The sequence below is a fragment of the Cervus canadensis genome, chromosome 33 (assembly GCF_019320065.1).
Source record: "Cervus canadensis isolate Bull #8, Minnesota chromosome 33, ASM1932006v1, whole genome shotgun sequence".
NCBI classification, from domain to species: Eukaryota; Metazoa; Chordata; class Mammalia; order Artiodactyla; family Cervidae; genus Cervus; species Cervus canadensis.
In genome coordinates, this window is record NC_057418.1 from 21,677,896 (window position 1) to 21,697,955 (window position 20,060).

A 20,060-nucleotide genomic window follows, 5' to 3' on the forward strand; every position below is an offset into this window, starting at 1 on the left:
AGATAAATGAATGGGGCCGAATGTCAAAAATCAGGCTGGTTTACAAATATTTCAACAACTGTAGCCGAATACTAATGACTTGCGTGTCACTGATACTTGGGAAGACTCTAGGAGTGTGCCTAAGCATTATAGTCCATTTAACCCAACGGCATGAAGGTGCAGCAAGCATGCTGGGCAATTCTAAAATGATCAGCTTCTGCAGAAAGGACTGAAAGGTGATCATTAGCTCTTTCCTAAAGTGACATAACACTTGTCTTATTAACCACGAAGGATGCACCCATTCCAAGAATCAAAACCATTGGCGTTAACTTTAGAATAGGGAAGTATGGTTTAGGGAGTATCAGGTGTGAAAAATTAAAGGTGTAAGTTAAATTAGCAGTCTAATTGAACAAGTATCAAAATAGTTAGAAAAGGCTGAGACAGCCACTACAAAGGAATATTGTACCCAGAACCAAGATAGATTTCTGTCATACTCTTAGCAAGTCAAGGCAGAGACCACTGAGAAAGTATTAATTTTGGAAGTCACGCTTTAATGGTGTTCTTCGGCAAATGAGGCATTTTTTTAAAAAAGGGAAGACATAATTGTGAATTTAATTTAGTTCAGACTGATTCAGGGCTTACTATTATCAGATATTGCGTTAACTCAGAGATGGGCCCTGTTCTTGGGCTTATGGTCCAGTAGAGGGAGACAGGCTGCTCAGCAGATGGCAGTAAGCACAGTACAAGCTCTGCACAATGGGCTTTTGATGCAGAGTACAATTTAGCCCAGATTGTTAAGAGGCCAGAGAAGCGTTTCTCGAGAAAATGACACCTAAAAGGAGTTCAGAAAGGTAAGCCGGATTTAGCCAAAAAGGGCAAAAAAGGTGGGACAGGGAACCTGCCCACAAGAAACCACTAAAGAGCTCTTTCCTCCGCTGCCGCTAAGGTGCTCGGTTCTTCCGAGGAAGCTAAGGCCGTTTTGGGGTGAGGCCCTCACTTCATCCGGCGACTAGCACCGCGCCCGGCAGCCCTCACCTAGCACTCGCCCGCACCATGGCCTCCGTCTCGGAGCTCGCTTGCATCTACTCTGCCCTCATTCTGCACGACGATGAGGTGACTGTCACGGAGGATAAGATCAATGCCCTCATTAAAGCAGCCGGTGTAAATGTTGAGCCTTTCTGGCCAGGTTTGTTTGCAAAGGCTTTGGCCAATGTCAACATCGGGAGCCTCATCTGCAATGTGGGGGCTTGTGGACCTGCCCCGGCAGCTGGTGCTGCACCAGCCACCGCTGCTGCCCCAGCTGAGGAGAAGAAAGTAGAAGCAAAAAAAGAAGAATCTGAAGAGTCTGATGATGACATGGGCTTTGGTCTTTTTGACTAAACCTCTTTAGTAACCCATTCAATAAAAAGCTGAGCTGTTAAAAAAAAAAAGAAACCACTAGAGATTTTAAAAGTTTACCCCAAAGCAGCTACAATATGTAGTTTTGAATATCTGAATATATGCTGAAAGAAATTAAATTTGCTTTATGTGGCTCCCAAGTAAAGAAGACAAATGGAGCTCGGTTGTTGTGGGTGGGCAAAACGGCCGACAAGGCGCCGTCCGGGAGTCTCCGGATCCCGGTGGCAGTGTTGCTGTTGTTGCTTTGGGGAGCTCCCTGGGCCCATGGGAGGCGGAGCGACGTGGGCATCATCACGGACGAGAACTGGAGAGAGTTGCTGGAAGGAGAGTGGATGATAGAATTTTATGCTCCATGGTGTCCTGCTTGTCAGAATCTTCAACCAGAATGGGAAAGTTTTGCCGAATGGGGAGAAGATCTTGAAGTTAATGTTGCAAAAGTTGATGTCACAGAGCAGCCAGGACTAAGTGGACGATTTATCATAACTGCTCTTCCTACTATTTATCATTGTAAAGACGGTGAATTTAGGCGATATCAGGGTCCAAGAACTAAGAAGGACTTCATAAACTTTCTAAGTGACAAAGAGTGGAAAAGTATTGAACCCGTTTCATCATGGTTTGGTCCAGGTTCTATTTTGATGAGTAGCATGTCAGCACTCTTTCGGCTCTCTATGTGGATCAGGACTTGCCATAACTATTTTATTGAAGACCTTGGATTACCGATTTGGGGATCATATACAGTGTTTGCTTTAGCAACTCTGCTTTCAGGACTATTATTAGGACTTTTCATGATATTTGTGGCGGACTTCCTGTGTCCTTCAAAAAGGCGCAGACCCCAGGCATGCCCTTCCAGAAAATTACTACCAGAATCTTCTCAACCTTTGAAAAAAGTGGAGGAAGAACAAGAGGCTGATGTAGAAGATGTTTCAGAAGAGGAATCTGAAAGCAAAGAAGGAACAAACAAAGACTTTGCACAGAATGCTGTAAGACAACGTTCTGTGGGTCCTTCACTGGCCACAGATAAATCCTAGTTAATTTTTACAAATATTTTCATATGATTTTGGCAGAAACAGAAGATCAATTATTTGTTTTGGTTTGAAGTGAACTGTGACTTGCTTGTACATTGCAAGGTTCAGTCTAGCTTGTCATTAGGTTGAACAGTCTACCTTCTGAAAATAAAAGTAGCACTGTGAAAAAATAGGATTTGAAAACAATATGGTGGTTCAAACAGTTCTTTCATTTTTGGGAAAATCTGGTGCCAAGCAATAAGATTTCTGTATGTTTGTTTCATAATAACTTTCAAGTCTGTGTTGAAAATTACATTTCCCAAGTATTGCATTATTGAGGTATTTAAGGAGATTACTTTAGAGAAGAAGATTTCTCATTTGATATAATTTTTCTCAGTTTCACTGTGTGAAGAGAACATATTTCCCATTAATGGGAACTTTGCCCATTGTCTCAAGAAATGTGTATTTCAGTAACAACTCTGAAACCCTTTATCTCCTTTAAAGTCCAAAATTTATTCATATTTTTAGATTATGCGACTAATAAAAACTACCTTACTTTAATTACAGTTTTCTACCCATGATAATACAGGATATGTTTAGAAAGTTTATAAAGGTTGGTTGCCTTTTTTGTTCTCCTGTGTTCAGTGTATGATTTGTATTTTTCTTACCATGGGTTACATTTTTTATTTTCCAAATTGGATAATTTCCTGGAAATATCTTTCATGTTTTAATAAATTGTTTCAAACTGAAGTTTACCGAAGAATACTTAAAGTGAAAAGCCATCTGATAACTTAAAATGTTGGCTGCCTGTTTCAGATTTTACATCATTCTTGTTGAACCTGTACTTGGAACTTCTTTTTTTGGATGTGAAGGTGAACATTCCTGTTTTATTTGATTTTGTGGAAAAGCCTTGGTATTTCTATTTTGAAAATTCACAGAAGCTTAATATGATATGAAGTTAGCATTCTACTCAGGAAAAAGCATCTTATAGTGTGTGTTTTCAATGTATATTTGTCCTCATCCAAAAAGTTCTTAGTTGATTGTACAAAGTCAATGTATGTTTGATGATTTAAACTCATAAAGTTTTATGTTTTTGAAAAGACAAAAAAAAAAAAAAGACAAATGGAAGCAAATTTCAGTTCAGTATGTGAAAATTCATTTATTTAGTGGAAACTTACAGTAAAGTACCCCAACACAATGGAAATTCCATAAAATGACTGGTGGTTGGCTTTGTCTCATAGTGAACCTACTATGTAGTTGGTTCACATGATCATTTCATTAACCCACAATAATGATTCTACCTTTTTTATAGGATTGTTTAGAACCCCACTCACACATTAAAACCTTGCCATGTGCTATATCACTTACAGCTGTCCAAACAAGGAGGCTACACTGGGAAATGGGAGACTTTATCATCATGTATTTTCAAGTAGAGGCTGGATGAAAATTTTTCATTGGGAATCTGTGGATGTGATGATTCAATTTAGGTTGGAGATGCCCTCAAAGATAACGCTCACCTTGGAGATCCTAGAGCCCTCAAAAGAAACTATTTGATAGCTTTCATGAATGAAAGCTGTGAGAATGAACAAATTCATAAATAAGGGTTTTATTTATACTACATAAAGCTTATGTTTCTTATTACATCTGGCAGAACTCATCAGCTGATAGAAAATGTAACACTATTCACATGTACTTTCTTTTACTTATGGTTACAAATACCCTTAAATCAAATCAAAGCTTCAAACTTCAAACTTGTTTCCAGTCCAAGCTAGTATGCTAAGCCTATATGTCTGGTTCACTCTCTCTATAGTAAATTGTTATTTACTATAACAATCAAGAGAAATTATTTACATTACTGCTGGAAATTGAGAAGGGTGCTAACAGCATTCATGAAACCTTCAACTTTTCAACAGCAGGTAATATGATTAAAGCAGAGCCACAAAGCATTTGCCATTCACTGAACATGGAAAATGTGCCCCTTGGGAGTCAGGGTCTTCCAGGAATCAGGATCAACTCTGGGCCCATTCAAAGCAAGGATGCTGAGCTGCCGAGTGGAATGCGAGGGTGCCTCTGCTAAGTGAGAAGAGGGGTGCTGCCGCTTAGGCTGCAGCAAGGCATTCATATAAAGGGAAGTATGAAGCCAAAAGGACAATTCTTAGCTATACTTTTATTACCGAATCCATGTATTTACTGCGAGAGAATGTGCATTCACAAATATAACATGTATATTTCATTTTTTATGAAAAATTATTTACATTAATGGATACAAAGTGGTATGAAAAGAACTGTGTCTGTTTGAGATTATCAGTACTTTAATTTTTCTTTTGACTGCTTTTTCTGTAATGAATGGCTTTTGTAATAACAAAGTTTTAAAAATTAGCCCCAGCAATAAAACTAGAAACTGATTAAAAATTCCTATCAGCAACATTTTTTTCCTTCTTTGAGTCTTTGGAATTCAAAGTTACTAAATATCTTTAGTCAATTAGTTTTTGAGCCAAATACATATATACAGAACAACAAATGCATATATATATTCTATTTTAAAATGTAGACCAAAAAAACTCCAAACCCCCAAAATCCTGAGAGTAAGTCAACATAAAAAAACTGAAAATATTTATTGGGCCAGAAAGACAAAAACTCATAGTTATCTGTTGTTGGAACTGTAAAGTAAATAAACATACACTTCCTGTGTAACAGGAGTGATCTTTCATTAAGGTCTTTACAATTCAATGATGCATTTACTCTTAACAAACTTTGGAAAGACAGTATCATAAAACTGTCTCAAAATATGTTAGGTCATCATTAATATTAAAATTAAGGATAGCAAAACTCGTTACTCCTACCACATCATCATACTAGTCTCATACATGTTACCTCTCAAATTTTAGTTTGGAAGCTGGCTCACTTAACAATGTCAAATCCTATTTTATTGCACAATGTCCAATTCAGCAATTTTCAACTATGGTGTAAAAAAACTAAATAAAAGCAAAAATCCTTAGGAAAAATGTATTTTGTCTTTTTTCATTTCAAGAGAAACAAAGCTGGGTCTAAGGAGGTGACAGAGTTCTATTCAAACCCATTCTAATAAAGGAACCCATCAAAACATTTTCACTTTAAATAAAAATTTGAACACTACCAAAAACTGTCATTTTTGCTCTACTCAATTCTTACTGAAGAAAGTTTACTGAAATTATTAAGGAAATAAAATGTTGAAGGACTGAAGAAATACTTGCAGTAAAGAGAATAAATACTAGTATTGGAAAATGTCACCAGGGAGGGGTATACCATACCCCGCATACTGCTGATAAAAAGGAAAGGAACCTGTTGGTGGTTTGACATTAGTAAGCCCTACAGCATCAAAAATGGAGAGTTGGTTCCATGAGCTGTCTAGAATGGTGCCGAAGGCAGTGCATTTATCACAGATGTTCCGCCACATGTTTCAATTCTGTTGCCATGGGTCATCAATCAGACTCCAGCAACTGTTAGAGCAATATTCAACTAACAAACTGGGCATCAACATTAACAATAGTTTATGGATGTTCCCCTTGCAAATTTCACATTTTCCAGTAACAAAAATTTGTACAGAAATTGGCATTTGAAAGGCTGTAACTGTATTATGTTTTACCTGAAATCTTTTAGTATCTTCATGAAAAAAGTTGTCTAGTAACATAAATTGCTTCTGCATCCGTTCCACAAACAAGACAAGGACCTAAAACATCCAGACTGTTCACAGACAAAGTCCTATTAGGAAGCAAGCTTGTGATTTCAATACGATCTTTGGCAGGATCAGTGCTGAGCCAGGAGCTTATAAGAGATTGGTGAACATTAGCTTGGTTACTAATGCTATGAGACAAAAAAGTACTATTTCTTCCTCCTGGGAACAAAAAGAAAAGGGGAAAACATTGTTCAAGACCAATTTTATACTAGTAAATATCTGAAATTCTAATATTTAAAAAATGTAATGATATAAACTTGTTTTAACTCTCAAGAATAACAGGCTGATGATTCCATTATAACACATCACCGTTTTTGACCAAAAGCTTTTAAGTCAGTGATATTAAACATAATTTCATGGGATAACATGGCTTTCAAACTTGAACTCTTCAGCAAAGCACAGGATTCATTTTGACCCTGTCTTCCTCGTTATACTTTAATGGAAGGTCTCAGAAATGTAGCAAAATGGCTAGAGGACAAGTAGAACAGATGTAGATAATATGTAGAAACCTAAACGGTTAGACAATCAAAAAATGGAAGTGTCATGAGAAAATTTCTGGATGTATTTCTGAGTATTTCTAAAAATATATTTATTTGTATATTTCTAAAAATATAATCAACTTGCTGTAGATCTCCCTTTATTCTTGCATTTATTTTAGGTAAATGTTCTTAAAAGTAGAATTTTAGAACACTACCAAATTATAAACTTTTATCTCTGACAGTGCTCTGCATTTAACATAGAATTAATTATTTCAGTTTTAGCCTTCATTTGAAATTTTCTTTCTACTTTTTGCCAGATCAAATAAAGACAGATTTCATTTACTCTCAATAAATGGTTGACACCTACTATATGCCAGGCTCTGTGCTAAGTGCTGGGAATACAAGGCAAAGTCTCTCATACCTTGAAGTTTAAAAATTAGTGGGTTCAAATCTTGCTGATTCTTAAAGCCCAGCTCAATTTCCTTTTCTGAGAAGTCTGTTCAGATGACTCTAGTTCATGCTTCTCTTTTCTTTCCTGGAACCCTCAGCACTTGTATGCACCCCTAATAATTTACTATTTGCAACATTTCTTATATCATGATTTAACTTTCTGTGGCCCCTTCTCCTAAATTAAAACTAAATTAAGTATTCCTTAAGAGCAGGTTATATAGATTATTTTACTTTTTCACAGTGTCTAATACTGTTCCTTGCAATACCAGACATAGGATATAGTAAATGACTATTTCTAACCTAACCAGCATTCTTCAAACTATAAAACCTCAAATGCAAGATAGTGGGGGTAGAAGAAGAAATAAAAAACCAAGTGCTTAGCTACTCCTGGGTATTTATTAGAAACTAATAAAACTATTAGTTTCTCCATACATGAAGTTATTAACACAGGCATACTCCATGCTCTGCACATTGCATACTTTTCCAGAATTTTTCTGGAGAAGTTTTGGACTTTTCCTTCTTAGTTTCTGTTTACCTTTTACTGTTCTGATGTCTTATATTACTCTTGAATACTGTGAAATGAACATTAGAACCATTGTGCAAAGTCTCTTTCCTGGTCCCCCTGCTTCCACTTGTCCAACCTTCTCCCCACAGTTGCCAAAGTGATTGATTGGAAACGTAAGACAGATCACCCCACTTCCCTGCTCAAAATTCCCCAGTGGCTTTCGGTCACGTCAAAAGGAAATCTCAAGTCCCGCTCCCAGTCTGCAGAGCCCTGCTCCTCAGCTCCTCCTTACCATCTACTCCCCCTCCTGCCTGCTGAGCGGCAGCCACACTGGCTCTTTTCTGTTCTCAGCCTCAGGTGTTTGGAATTTGGTGTTTCCTCTACCTGGAATGCTTGCCTTTGACTGGTACTTTCATCTCTTCAGGTCTCTGCTCAGATCTTCTCTCCTCTGCCAAGCGGCCCCTCCCCGATTAATTTTTCTTTTTATCATCCTACTCTCTTCACTTTTCTGCATCGTCATCAGGGTATTTGATCCAGTTCTTTTCCGTTTTGCTCTGTCTCCTTTGCTACTTTGCTGTGCTCTGCTATGTACTGTAGGAATGAATTCCTTTTTCCAGGCTCCCTTGCCATCTGCCTTCCAGGCAAAGTCTGTGTGTGGGAGATAACTATTGTGGGTGATGAAGGCAGAGAGGCTGTGGGGAGTAGGGTGGGGGTGGGAAAAAGCTCCAGGTTTCTGACAATAAATACAGTGATTCCAGCCCCAGCTGAGGTGGCACCTTTTCTGCTGATCCAGAACCAACTCTGACAGCACTTCTAACATGACAGCGGAGGTTATTAACAACTGTTCATTTCTGGGTATTCCTCCTTTTTGCTATTTGCTCTCCGTTCTTCTAGCCCAACACACATGAAAACAATTCCTCTAAACCCAGGGTAGTTTCTGCTTTTCTGATTGGACTTTTACTGAAACATCATCTACTGACTTACTGTCTACTGGAATATTTGCTCTACGTGCCTCAAGGCTTTTCTGCTCACTATCGTGGGCTCTAACACCTAGAAGAGTACCTACCTAGCACATGGAACTTGATAAACATTTGCTGAGTGATTGAACAAAGTTTGCAGTCACAGGCAAGCTCAAAAACAGGAGGCTTAGAAAATACCAAAAATAGAAATAAAAATACTTCTTGATTTTAAGTGTATAGTTTCTGGATGACCTTTACTTATGTCGTTTCAGTCGTGTCCAACTCTTTGCAACCCTATGGACGGTAGCCCACCAGGCTCCCCTGTCCATGGGATTCTCTAGGCAAGAATACTGGAGTGGGTTGCCATGCCCTCCTCCAGGGGATCTTCCCAACCCAGGGATTGAACCGCGCCTCTTAGGTCTCCTGTATTGACAGGCGGGTTCTTTACAACTAGCGCCACCTGGGAAGCCCAACCTTTACTTACCTGTCTTTAATCAGGAGACAGAGCCTTTTATTCTGAGAAACCAGTACCTTAATACATAAAAGATCACCTTTGTCTTGTCATACACCTTTGACAATGTAACATAAGAGAGTGATCAGTGCCTATTCTGTGGCATGAGGGCCCACAACAATGTACTTACAAAGTTAGCCAGCTAATAGCATTTCTAGTTGTCAGCAGTATAGTGGTCAGCAGCTGATAGATTTCATGCCCTGTGATACTAAAATTTACCCTGAGGCCAGAGAATGGAATTCTTAATGTTATTCCTTAATGTTAAAATTATCTAACATTAATGTTAATGTCATTCCTTAATGTTAAAAATATGAGTATTTCTCATTTGGTATATCAAAATATAATCTCAAGTTGCTCACAAGAATCTTCATCAAAACATTTTACCTTGGTGAAAGAGTGACGACTTCTCAGGCCCGTCTGTGGAGGCATCCCAGTGCCAAAGAGATCCATCTTCAGAACAAGTGAACAGGTGATCTGGGTTGGATGGGTGAAAGTGAACTTCCCACACTGTGAGATAAGAGCCAAGGTCAGTTAAACCAACGTCAAAACCCTACCTCTAGGCATATTGTCCGTTAACCTCCATCAAACACCTTCAAACTCCAAGCCTGTGATAAAAATCAAAGGCTTCAGTGTCAAAAAGAAGGCATAATATAACGCTCCAAATGGCTGAAACATGTAGATAGGATAAAGACGTCAAGTAAATCTACTCGTGTATCGGGCCAGCAAATGAATGAAAATAAACACTAGTCATCTGACCTACTGCTTTTTTACATGGAAGAGTATTGGGTTGGCCAAAAAGTGTGTTCAGGTTTTTCCATATCAATTTATGGCAATTAGAACAAAGTTTTGGCCAACCCAATATGACAATGGGATAATTCTGAAAAGATTTTTTGAAAATTGTTAAGTTCTTTCATTTTCAATTTCTATGTCATTAATATTTGAAGGTTTTATTATTGGAAAGGGAGAGAGGGAAGACCATAAAAGCAGTATACAAATGAAGTTAGTTCTAAGAGGCAGAGTCCAATTTTGGCTCATGCCAAGACTCTGCTCTGTATCACAGAAATAGCAACTAGCTCTCAACAAGCCAAAACCTGGAAAGGCTTCAAGAATCTGGATCCAGTTTCAGATGGAGGACTTTTAAGAAGCCAGCTTGGGACTGGGGGCGCCTCAAGCTCTAAACATCAAGGGAACTTTGTGTGCCAACAGACACCTGGGAGCCAAGGACTGGCCAGGACTCCTCAGGAAGTTATCTGCAGCATGAAGGTAAAAAAAGGAGTCTGTGAGCAAGGCTTCTGTGATCCTGGGTTAGGTAGGCTTAGAGAGGCAGCACAGAAAGCACCCAGAGTGTCGTATAAAAAGTGCAAGGCACATGTTTGCAAGCTGGCATTTTCATTCTGACAGTTGGCACAATAAAACATGCTGCAGAACAAAAAGGTGACCTTCCTCCGGAAAAGAATGTATTCTGGGTGACTCCCTGTGTAAAGTACATTCATGCTGTTTCACTAAAACAAGGTAAAACAGAAAAGCCTAATAGAGCCATTGCAGGCTGCCCAAATCTAGACACTTACGTATTTATATACTTTCCAATTAGAAAACAAACCTCTAGCCAAGAGTCAAGATGAATCGAAATACACTACAAGCCACTAGTGTGTTCTGCTTAACAATACAGGCTGGCATTTAAAAATAGGCTGGTGAGAAGAGCTTTGAAAGTTTATAATTCTAACTACCACTGGGTTAGCAACAACAGACTCTGATGCATACCCTATTCATTCCCCCCTCTTCCCCCGCCACCCCACCCCACAGAGCCATACCTAGAAGAGGGAAACAGTTTCTATTTGCTGCTTATATATAATCTTAAAAACTATTTATCTTCCCCAAGTATTAATGACGTGAAACTTTAGCTTCGAAGTTACAATACTGGTATAACATTTGCTCTTCTACACTTTTATTCAAGCATTAATACCAACTTTTCCTAAGACAGAATTTAAAACTATAATCCACCCTGACCTGTGGTGATAAAATGAAACATTTCTGTTCAGCCAAAACATCTCCACTAAAATAAAAAAACAAACAAAAAAAGCAAGAGCCTATATCTTTTGTTCTTGCTAAAAGAAAAAAAAAAGTTATAATAAGAAATTGAACAACACACATACTGGCAAATATTAAAAATAACAACCTGCATTTTGCATAGGAAAAGTGCATTCTGACATACTGGGTATAACAATATAAACTGGTTATTATTTTTATGTAGAACAATTTGTCAACATGAATCACAGCTTTAAAATTATGCCAACTTTTTGACTCATCAATTCTATTTCTAAAAATTATCCTAAGAAATAAGCACATAAAGATAAATATATATGGATAATCACTACAGTTTTATGTATAACAAACATGTTTAACATGTTTAACATGTTAAGAATGTAAATGTCAAATAAAAAAGGAGTTAATTATTATGCTGCTGTGGCTGCTAAGTTGCTTCAGTTGTGTCTGACTCTGTGCGACCCATAGATAGCAGCCTACCAGGCTCCCGTCCCTGGGATTCTCCAGGCAAGAACACTGGAGTGGGTTGCCATTTCCTTCTCCAGCGCATGAAAGTGAAAAGTGAAAGTGAAGTCGCTCAGTCATGTCCAACTCCTAGTGACCCCATGGACTGCAGCCTACCAGGCTCCTCCATCCCTGGGATTCTCCAGGCAAGAGCACTGGAGTGGGTTGCCATTTCCTTCTCCAATGCATGAAAGTGAAAAGTGAAAGTGAAGTCGCTCAGTCATGTCTGACTCTGTGCAACCCCATAGATGGCAGCCTACCAGCCTCCTCCATTCCCGGGAATCTCCAGGCAAGAATACTAGAGTGGGTTGCCACTGCCTTCTCCGTTAATTATTATAAATCTATACAATCCAGTCAAAAGTTCTGATGTAGAATGATCCATATGTATCATTTATGGAAATCTGCTAACACTACATTGTATAGCTCACCCACCAAAAACTTCATGTATCTTCACAAGACTTACTTTCAGCTTCATGAGCCTTCAGCAGAGACACAGGCATTGTACCTTGTCTAACATCCCAAATACTCAACATTCCATCCTGGCCTCCAGTAGCTACAACGTGCTGCTGGTTGGGATGTCGATCAACACAGTGGAGTGGCACTCGGTCACCAGTCCTTTAATGGGAAATACAATGACTTCAAACAGTGGTAAAGTGTAATTAATCATTGACTAACCCATGAAACAAGTGTCATCCCATTAACTAAATAATTTTGTGGCTGGAGCTACTGGGTAAACTTAAATTATGTCAAAAACCTGACTACATTAAATATGAAAGTGAAAGTGAAGTTGCTCAGTTGTATCCAACTCTTTGCGACCCCATGGACTGTAGCCTCCAGGCTCCTCTGTCCATGGGATCTTCCAGACAAGATCTCTCATTAAATATACCTCTAAATACTAGAATTCTGAGGGGGAATTAAAGGCTAGAGTTATTCATTCTCTCTTCAGTTTGGACACATATGGAACAAGAAAATTTGATGGTAAGATATGCAAAATATTTCCATTTCTTAGCTTTTATTTTTTTTCTTTTTTTTTTCCATTTATTTTTATTAGTTGGAGGCTAATTACTTTATAGTATCGTAGTGGTTTTTGCCATACATTGACATGAATCATCCATGGATTTACATGTGTTCCCCATCCCGATCCCCCCTCCCGCCCTCTCCATCCCATCCCTCTGGGTCTTCCCAGTGCATCAGCCCTGAGCACTTGTCTCATGCATCCAACCTGGGCTGGCGATCTGTTTCACCCTTGATAGTATACTTGTTTCAATGCTGTTCTCTCAGAACATCCCAACCTCGCCTTCTCCCACAGAATCTAAAAGTCTGTTCTGTACATCTGTGTCTCTTTTTCTGTTTTGCATATAGGGTTATTGTTACCATCTTTTAAAATTCCATATATATACTGTATTGGTCTTTAACTTTCTGGCTTACTTCACTCTGTATAATGGGCTCCACTTTCATCCATCTCATTAGAACTGATTCAAATGAATTCTTTTTAATGGCTGAGTAATATTCCATGGTGTATATGTACCACAGCTTCCTTATCCATTCGTCTGCTGATGGGCATCTAGGTTGCTTCTCATTTCTTAGCTTTTAAAAAGCATTATATATCAACTAAACAGCATACTCCTTACTTCTACTCTGTCTTATTTAATGCTTAGTTTACATATATATTTTTCAGTTTGACACATACTATTATCTAGAGAAGAGGAGGCTGCACACATAGAAAGGGGATTTCTGTTAGAAAAAGTATCTTGGACCATATTTTCCTCCCAATCACATCTAAAGTGTATTATTTCACTATTAATAGGATCATCTGATGAGCAAAAATAAGTACCCCATTAATTAATATACACTTCAAAGAGAAAATATAAACTTCTGAATCAATACTACAAATATTTATTAAATGCAGCAAGGTATTATCAAGCCCATCAAATTATACAATTGACCTTGAACAACATGGGTCCACTTACATATGAGTATTTTTCAATAGTAAATGTACATTGCAACATGAGCTGAGGTTGGTTGAATCTGGGAAGGTGGAACCTTCGGTACAGAGGATTCCTGGAATATGGAGCACTGACTATAAAGTATACATGGATTTTCGCGTGTATAGAGGATCAGTGACTCTAACCCTTATATTGTTCAAGGGTCAACTGTATTTGCTTTATCAAAGTTAATCAGAAATTACTCTTAACATGCAATTAAAATACAATAGGGCTTATAAAGTTAGTTGCTACAAATAAACAAATTTGTTTTACACTATTGAAATTACAAATCAAAACTTACAGTGATAATATCTGAGTGGGCTCATTTCCTTGTTGTCTAAAATCCCATATTTTTAACTGTCCAATTGAATTTACTGTAAGAATCTCAGGAGTTCGAAGGAAGGTTACAGCGTGGAGTGTACTGCTATCTGCATTGTCTGTAAATTAAGAAAACCGCAGGTATGTTAACAGGCCACCACTTTTCCATGAATACCTTAAACAGCCTTCCCTCTGTTGACTGAAAGATTACAAGTGAAATTTTAAATAAGTCACAATTTTATTTCTATGGAAAAATATGGGAACATATGTTAAAATGGACTCTCCTTTGGTAGAAAAATTATATTACTCACAGGACATCTGAACTGTTTTCCAAATAGAGGACTAAGTTTTCACATATTTCTCTGTTTCCACGTAAGAGTACTACCCTCCATTTCTGAGACAGCTGTCCAAGTCCCTTTATAATCCAATTTTATCTCCCACCACTGCTTCACCCTAGACAACCTAGACAGCATATTAAAAAGCAGAGACATTATTTGCCGACAAAGGTCTGTGTAGTCAAAACTACAGTTTTTCCACTAGTCATGTACGGATGTGAGAGTTGGACTGTAATGAAAGCTAAGTGTTGAAGAATTGATGCTTTTGAACTGTGTGTTGGAGAAGACTCTTGAGAGTCCCTTGGACTGCAAGGAGATCAAACCAGCCCATCCTAAAGGAAATTAGTCCTGAATATTCATTGGAAGGACTGATGCTGAAGCTGAAGCTCCAATCCTTTGGCCACCTGATGTGAAGAACTGACTCATTGGAAAAGACCCTGATGCTGGGAAAGACTGAAGGCAGGAGAAGAAGGGGGTGACAGAGGATGAGGTAGTTGGATGGCATCACTGACTCGAAGGACATTGAGCTTGAGCAAGCTGCAGGAGTTGGTGATGGACAGGGAAGCCTGGCGTGCTGCAGTCCACAGGGTCACAAAGAACAACTGAACTTAACTGCTTCCTCCAGAACCTTCATTCTGTTGGGCCAAACACCACAGCTTCCTACAGAGCTCATTCTGACCCTGTGTTATTCTGCTGACTCATCTCAAATCAATTCATCTTTATCCTTATCAGATCTCCCTTCTGCCATGAACTTCTTCCTGTTTGCTTTAATGGTCCTTCTGTTTTTCCTAGTGTGTCTAAGCTTATACATCTTTATTTAGTATATACTTAAAGACTTTTGTTTTGTGACCCTCCTCCAAACTGTCACCAGGCCAGAAGTCTTTCAAAGCTAAACAAATGGTATTCCTCAGAACTAAAAATAATAACAATACAAAAAACTGATTCATGGGCTCAATTCACAGAAGTTCTAATTCAGGAGGTCTAGGGTGATGGGCTGTTAAAAATCTCCTCAGGCAAGTCTGTACAAAATATGGTTGAGAACCACTACGCTAGTCAGACATGACTTAGCAACTAAACCACTATCACTGCACTAAATAATCCTTCTAAAACATGATGTGGGTACATTACCCCTTTGCTCAAAAACTTTCAATGGCCCCTCAGCCGCCTACCTAAAATATGTATTATATTCTTCACAACCTGACTGCAATTTACCTTTCTTGTTTCATCTCTCAACTCTCCTATTCAAATACCTAAAGTCAGGTCAGACTACACTTTCCGTCATTCTCTGCACGGCCTCACCCTGCCTCTATGCTACTCCCTCTATCTGGTGTGCCACTTCTTAGTCTTATTTATTGTCTAGAATCTAGATTAAATGAATTGCCCTGCCCCTCAATTCTTTATCCGATAATTCCTTCCAACCCTCCTCCCCACAAATTTCTCTTTCTTCTAGTCAGTCCTTCATACAGGCCTTATCAACATACTATTTTGATAAAGGGATCCTGCTTTGTATATTTCTAAATCCCTCAAACATTAAACCCCAGGCATTGTACATGGGAGGTGCTCAATTACTGTAAGATAGACCAAAGAAAGATGATTTTTCTTACCTATAGTTCTTACAGCTTCCTTGTGATCAGCTCTGAAGAGATTTATCCGGCCATCTTCTCCAACTGTAACAATTTCTGGGTTGTTGCACACAACACCCGTGCATGGTGCATTGCTACAGGAAGGACTGCCCGGACCTGTGTGGTAGTGAGCTGCTGTCCACTGCTGGCTGACTGACAGGGTCTAGGTGTCAGAAATGAGGCTATGATTAATTAAAGCAAAGCTCCAAAAAATTAGCACTTTCCCCAACTAAACTATTATTTTAAAACTGTGTCTCATACCTTTCTAGAAAAATAGTACTCTTTTCCCTTTGTATTTCCAAGTATTAAGGTCTAGGAAATACTTCCATTAAAGCTCTGTATTCACCAGATTAGATTCAAAAGAAACACCGTTTAATAATATCCCAAACTTATCTCAAACTAAAGAAACAGTTTTTAAGTATCAGGTAATTATGTGTTCAAAGGCAACTTTAAATTCTTAAGGGAACTGACCTACATTCAAGAGATAAATCTCTGCAGGGCTTTCCAAATGACTCTGTTAAGAATAACATTTAACTAGATCTGGGTCTTATACTCACTAGGTATGCCTATTAGTAAGATGACCTTTATTAATATCCAAATCTAAATAAGCATTCTCTTCCAGCAACTTAAAACTGTTACTTCAAGTGGGGCTATTTTAAAGGATTGCCCTTACCACTGTGCTCTGAAGGTCAGCACTCTTAGCCTTTGACATACAAGGACGGCGTTGAAAAAGTGTCAAGCCTTCATATAGTGTGTCTTTCCTTCTAATTAAAACCTAGGTTCTGTCCACAGAAGGAAAGCAGCTGTTCCTGCTCCCTCTCATGATGCCTGAGCTAGAAAGTGCTCTTTCTTCAAACAACCAGAGGAGGATCTTAAAAGCGAGTTACAGATAAATTACTTGCCAGAATACCATACTGTTACATTCAACCTAAGAAAATTGAAGTTACCCAATTTCAATGAAAGTTCACACAGAAATGGTTCTAGAATTAATCTATTAAAAGATGGGTAATACAATGACATTTCCCCCTCTTTATAGTTTTTGAAACTATAAAACTTTATTATTTGTCATTATTAAGTACAGCCTTCTCTAAACCTTCCTAAAAATAATTAAAATGCAAACTGAGTTTTCAAACAAAAGTTCTTTACCCGGTTATTTGGATGGTGGAGGAAAACTGTCACACATCCTGTTGATGAAGCGGCTACAATTCTTTCCTGGTCAAAAAACTAAACAGAAAATTCCTGCATGTTATAAATTCATAAATATCAGCAGGGAGGAAGCCCATTTGTCTAACTCAGTTAGCAGTGTAACAATTTTAAAATGCAAAGGGCCTACAGATGCCAAGCAAATAAAATGTGAAAGTCAAAACTGCTATACAAATAAAAGTATTTTCATGAAGAATAAACAACAATAATTTCCCCCCCCCCCAAACCTGTTCATCTACAATTGATTTAATTTTGTACATCTACCATAAAGGTTTAGGAGAGCATAATTCCCAGGATCAGGCAGCTTTCCACAGAAGAAAATGCAGGGACTCTTAAGTCTTACAGATCAGAATTTGAAAACTTAATTCCATTCCCACCACTTATTACGAGCTTTGAAACCTTGGCCAACTTAAGTTCTCCAAGCCTTGGTAAACTTGTAAAACAAGAATTCAAAAAGCAAAAACATGTAAAGTGCCTTGTACAGTATTTGTCACATAGTCCATCCTCAAAAGATCTTAGTCTCAGTTTTCTTATAAGAGAGGACAATACTTGATTCACCAGCATCCCATGAGAATGAAACTAACTTATGTAAACACAGCTTGGCACATAGTAGATGGTCAATTAAACAAACAAGCTACGATCAACTTCACATCCCCTTCCCCAGTGCAGATTCTGCCATAACCAGCTATATGACGCTGGCAAATCACAACCCACAGAGAACTCAAGTTCTTGTAAACCCGAGGTAAGACTAGACAAACTTTAAAGTCCTTCACATCTCTCAATGTATTATTACTCTCAATTTTTTAAAAGTTAGCTTTTGGATATTACAACAGACGTACTTGTAAATCCATTACATCACCATGATGTTTGATACTGCACAATAATTGATGGTCTCCTTCAAATCCTCCATCAGAATCCAAGCTTCCAAAATCTCCAATAGACCACAGTGAAACATAATTTTCCTGAAAGGCAGAAAATTTCATCTTGAGATGAAATATACGTCAAACTCCCCGAAACTGAAATGTGCACTGTCTTCAGTCAACCCTGCTTTAAAAGCATCCCTGGCAAACGGCGGCCAAAAACACAAGAAACGAGGCCACTGATGGCTCTCAGGTATAAGGCGACCGAGCGTGAGACATGCATTCGCGAGACAGAAAACCGCGCGAGGAGCTACAAAACAGGAGTTCGCGCGCTGACGGCCAGGGGTGCGGTTCCTGGAAGGAGTTGGCAGGGAATCCCGGCCGGGCGCAGGGGTACCTCATTGTCCCAAGAGCCCGTGGCGAAAGTCTCCGCTGTCTGCAGGCTCCCTGGAGGTAATGGTCGCCAACGGGTCTTGCTGATTTTCTGTGATACAAACTTAGCATAAATTTCCTCCATGCTGAGAGCAACCCAGGCAGGCACAGCACGAAGTACAGCGCGCGCCACCCAGTCCCGCCCCTTCTCGCTGAGCCCTGATTGGACCGGAGCTCATGAAGGACGGTGGCTGCAGAGAGACAATTCTCCTCAGTCGGCAGTGCGGGAAAGAACAACCCGACCCGACAAGCAAAGATACGGCGCCCTTCCTCACCCTGGCGGCTCTGAACCAAAGCCAGAGCATGCCCGTCCTTGTGCTGTAGGACCAGCTTCTAATCTGCAAAATCGGTATAGGAACGCAGAGACAATACATTGGCGCAAAAAAATTTGTAATGTAAAGACAAATTTAAGAGCAAAAACAATATAAAAGCAATGCAAGAAAAACGAGCCAATAGCCACACCTAAGTAGGCTTGCATTTCACCACGCATAGAAAAGGTTCAAAATCCTTAAATTCTCGTGGAATTACGTCCATTAACGTACCAATGTATTATTCAAAACCTCTCTTTCCTTTCCCCCCAAGCAAGTCCTTTTTTTCAGTGCTAACACACAGTCAGAAACTGGAGTTGTAATTCTGAAGAGCCCCAGTTCCAATTTTGAGTCCCAAACTGACTAAAATATTCCCAATATTGAAGTAAAGAATGCTGCTTCGGTTATTATCGCAGAATCCCACGAAATAGTTAATATATAAGTATATTTTGGATTGGAAATATATACATATATACTTACATAGACACCACATTTGCCAAAGTCTGGTTAGAACTAAAATTTGAGCATTGTTGCTGACGCAGTAGCATCAATGTCCTTACATAGGTTTGTTTCCTTCCTTAAATTTATTGGGACTAAATGATGACTGGATCCTTCCAGTCTCAGTTCTGATTAGGAGTCAGCAAGTTGGATTCTACTGGCAATGTTCCTTGTCAGGTTCACTCAGTGTCTTGCATAGCTGATAGCAGCAAAGCCGGAGTCCAGTCTAATGGTGGAATTTGTGAGGCTTAAATAGCTAAAAACGCACACTTGTGTTAGGAGAAAAACATAGTCGCCATAGGCTACTATAATATTTTTAAGCAAGTGCATTTTCCTAAGGAGCAAAGCATTGTCGGTGCTCCACCCTCCAACCCGTGTCTCAGTATTCTTCCACTCTCCGAATTTGTGCTTTAGAGCTGAGAACAAATCAGGGTCCCAAAGTCTCTGCTAACCAGACACTAAATGTACTTGTCAACTAGAGCCTGGAGTAACTCGGGTGAGAGAGGACGTTTGCCTTCCGTTTAAGATATTCAGGCTCTACCATAGGGAGCTCTTACTCTAACCGACCTAAATACATTAGTCATTCATTGGGTTGGTGAAGGCAGGACGGAGGAAGCCCACCGTTTAACAATCTGGACAGCTATAGAAGCAGACCCGCCACTCGCAACAGCTGACCCAGCGGCGACTGCAGAGCCACGGGCAGCCTCGGAACCACACCCGACCTGCCATCTCGCCACCGCTCTCGGTGACCAGAGCCGCAGCGAGGCACGCGGCCGACCGCGCTGGGGCCCACCCCGCCTGACCGCAGGGCAAACCCAAGCAAGGAGGCGCTGCGCAGCCCGAGGCCTCAGAAAGGCCACGCAGTGGCGGCGGTGGCGCTGACTCAGCGAGGCCAAGCCGCCAGTCTCAGGCAGCCGCAGCAGCCCCTCGCGCGGGCGGCGGGGCGTGAGGC

The 20,060-nt window shown here is 39.5% G+C and overlaps 3 protein-coding genes across 3 annotated transcripts; 2 read left to right on the top strand and 1 right to left on the bottom strand.

The window, feature by feature from the left end:
* The first annotated feature begins 877 nt into the window (after positions 1 to 877).
* On the top strand, positions 878 to 1,409 carry LOC122434013 (60S acidic ribosomal protein P1-like). The gene has a single exon (XM_043457130.1). It carries the CDS (start codon positions 1,033 to 1,035, stop codon positions 1,357 to 1,359), a length of 327 nt encoding a protein of 108 aa, XP_043313065.1. The 5' UTR covers positions 878 to 1,032; the 3' UTR covers positions 1,360 to 1,409.
* Positions 1,410 to 1,445: 36 nt separating this feature from the next.
* On the top strand, positions 1,446 to 2,942 carry LOC122434012 (thioredoxin-related transmembrane protein 1-like). Its single transcript, XM_043457129.1, has one exon. The coding sequence runs from the start codon at positions 1,479 to 1,481 to the stop codon at positions 2,403 to 2,405; it is 927 nt and encodes a 308-aa protein (XP_043313064.1). The 5' UTR covers positions 1,446 to 1,478; the 3' UTR covers positions 2,406 to 2,942.
* A 535-nt stretch (positions 2,943 to 3,477) lies between these two features.
* Positions 3,478 to 18,796, bottom strand: NUP43 (nucleoporin 43). Its single transcript, XM_043457126.1, has 8 exons — positions 18,268 to 18,796; positions 17,850 to 17,972; positions 16,954 to 17,031; positions 15,790 to 15,970; positions 13,834 to 13,969; positions 12,011 to 12,162; positions 9,385 to 9,507; positions 3,478 to 6,255 (listed from the first exon to the last, which is right to left on the bottom strand). The coding sequence occupies exons 1-8, from the start codon at positions 18,385 to 18,387 to the stop codon at positions 6,026 to 6,028; spliced, it is 1,143 nt and encodes a 380-aa protein (XP_043313061.1). The 5' UTR covers positions 18,388 to 18,796; the 3' UTR covers positions 3,478 to 6,025.
* Positions 18,797 to 20,060: the final 1,264 nt, after the last annotated feature.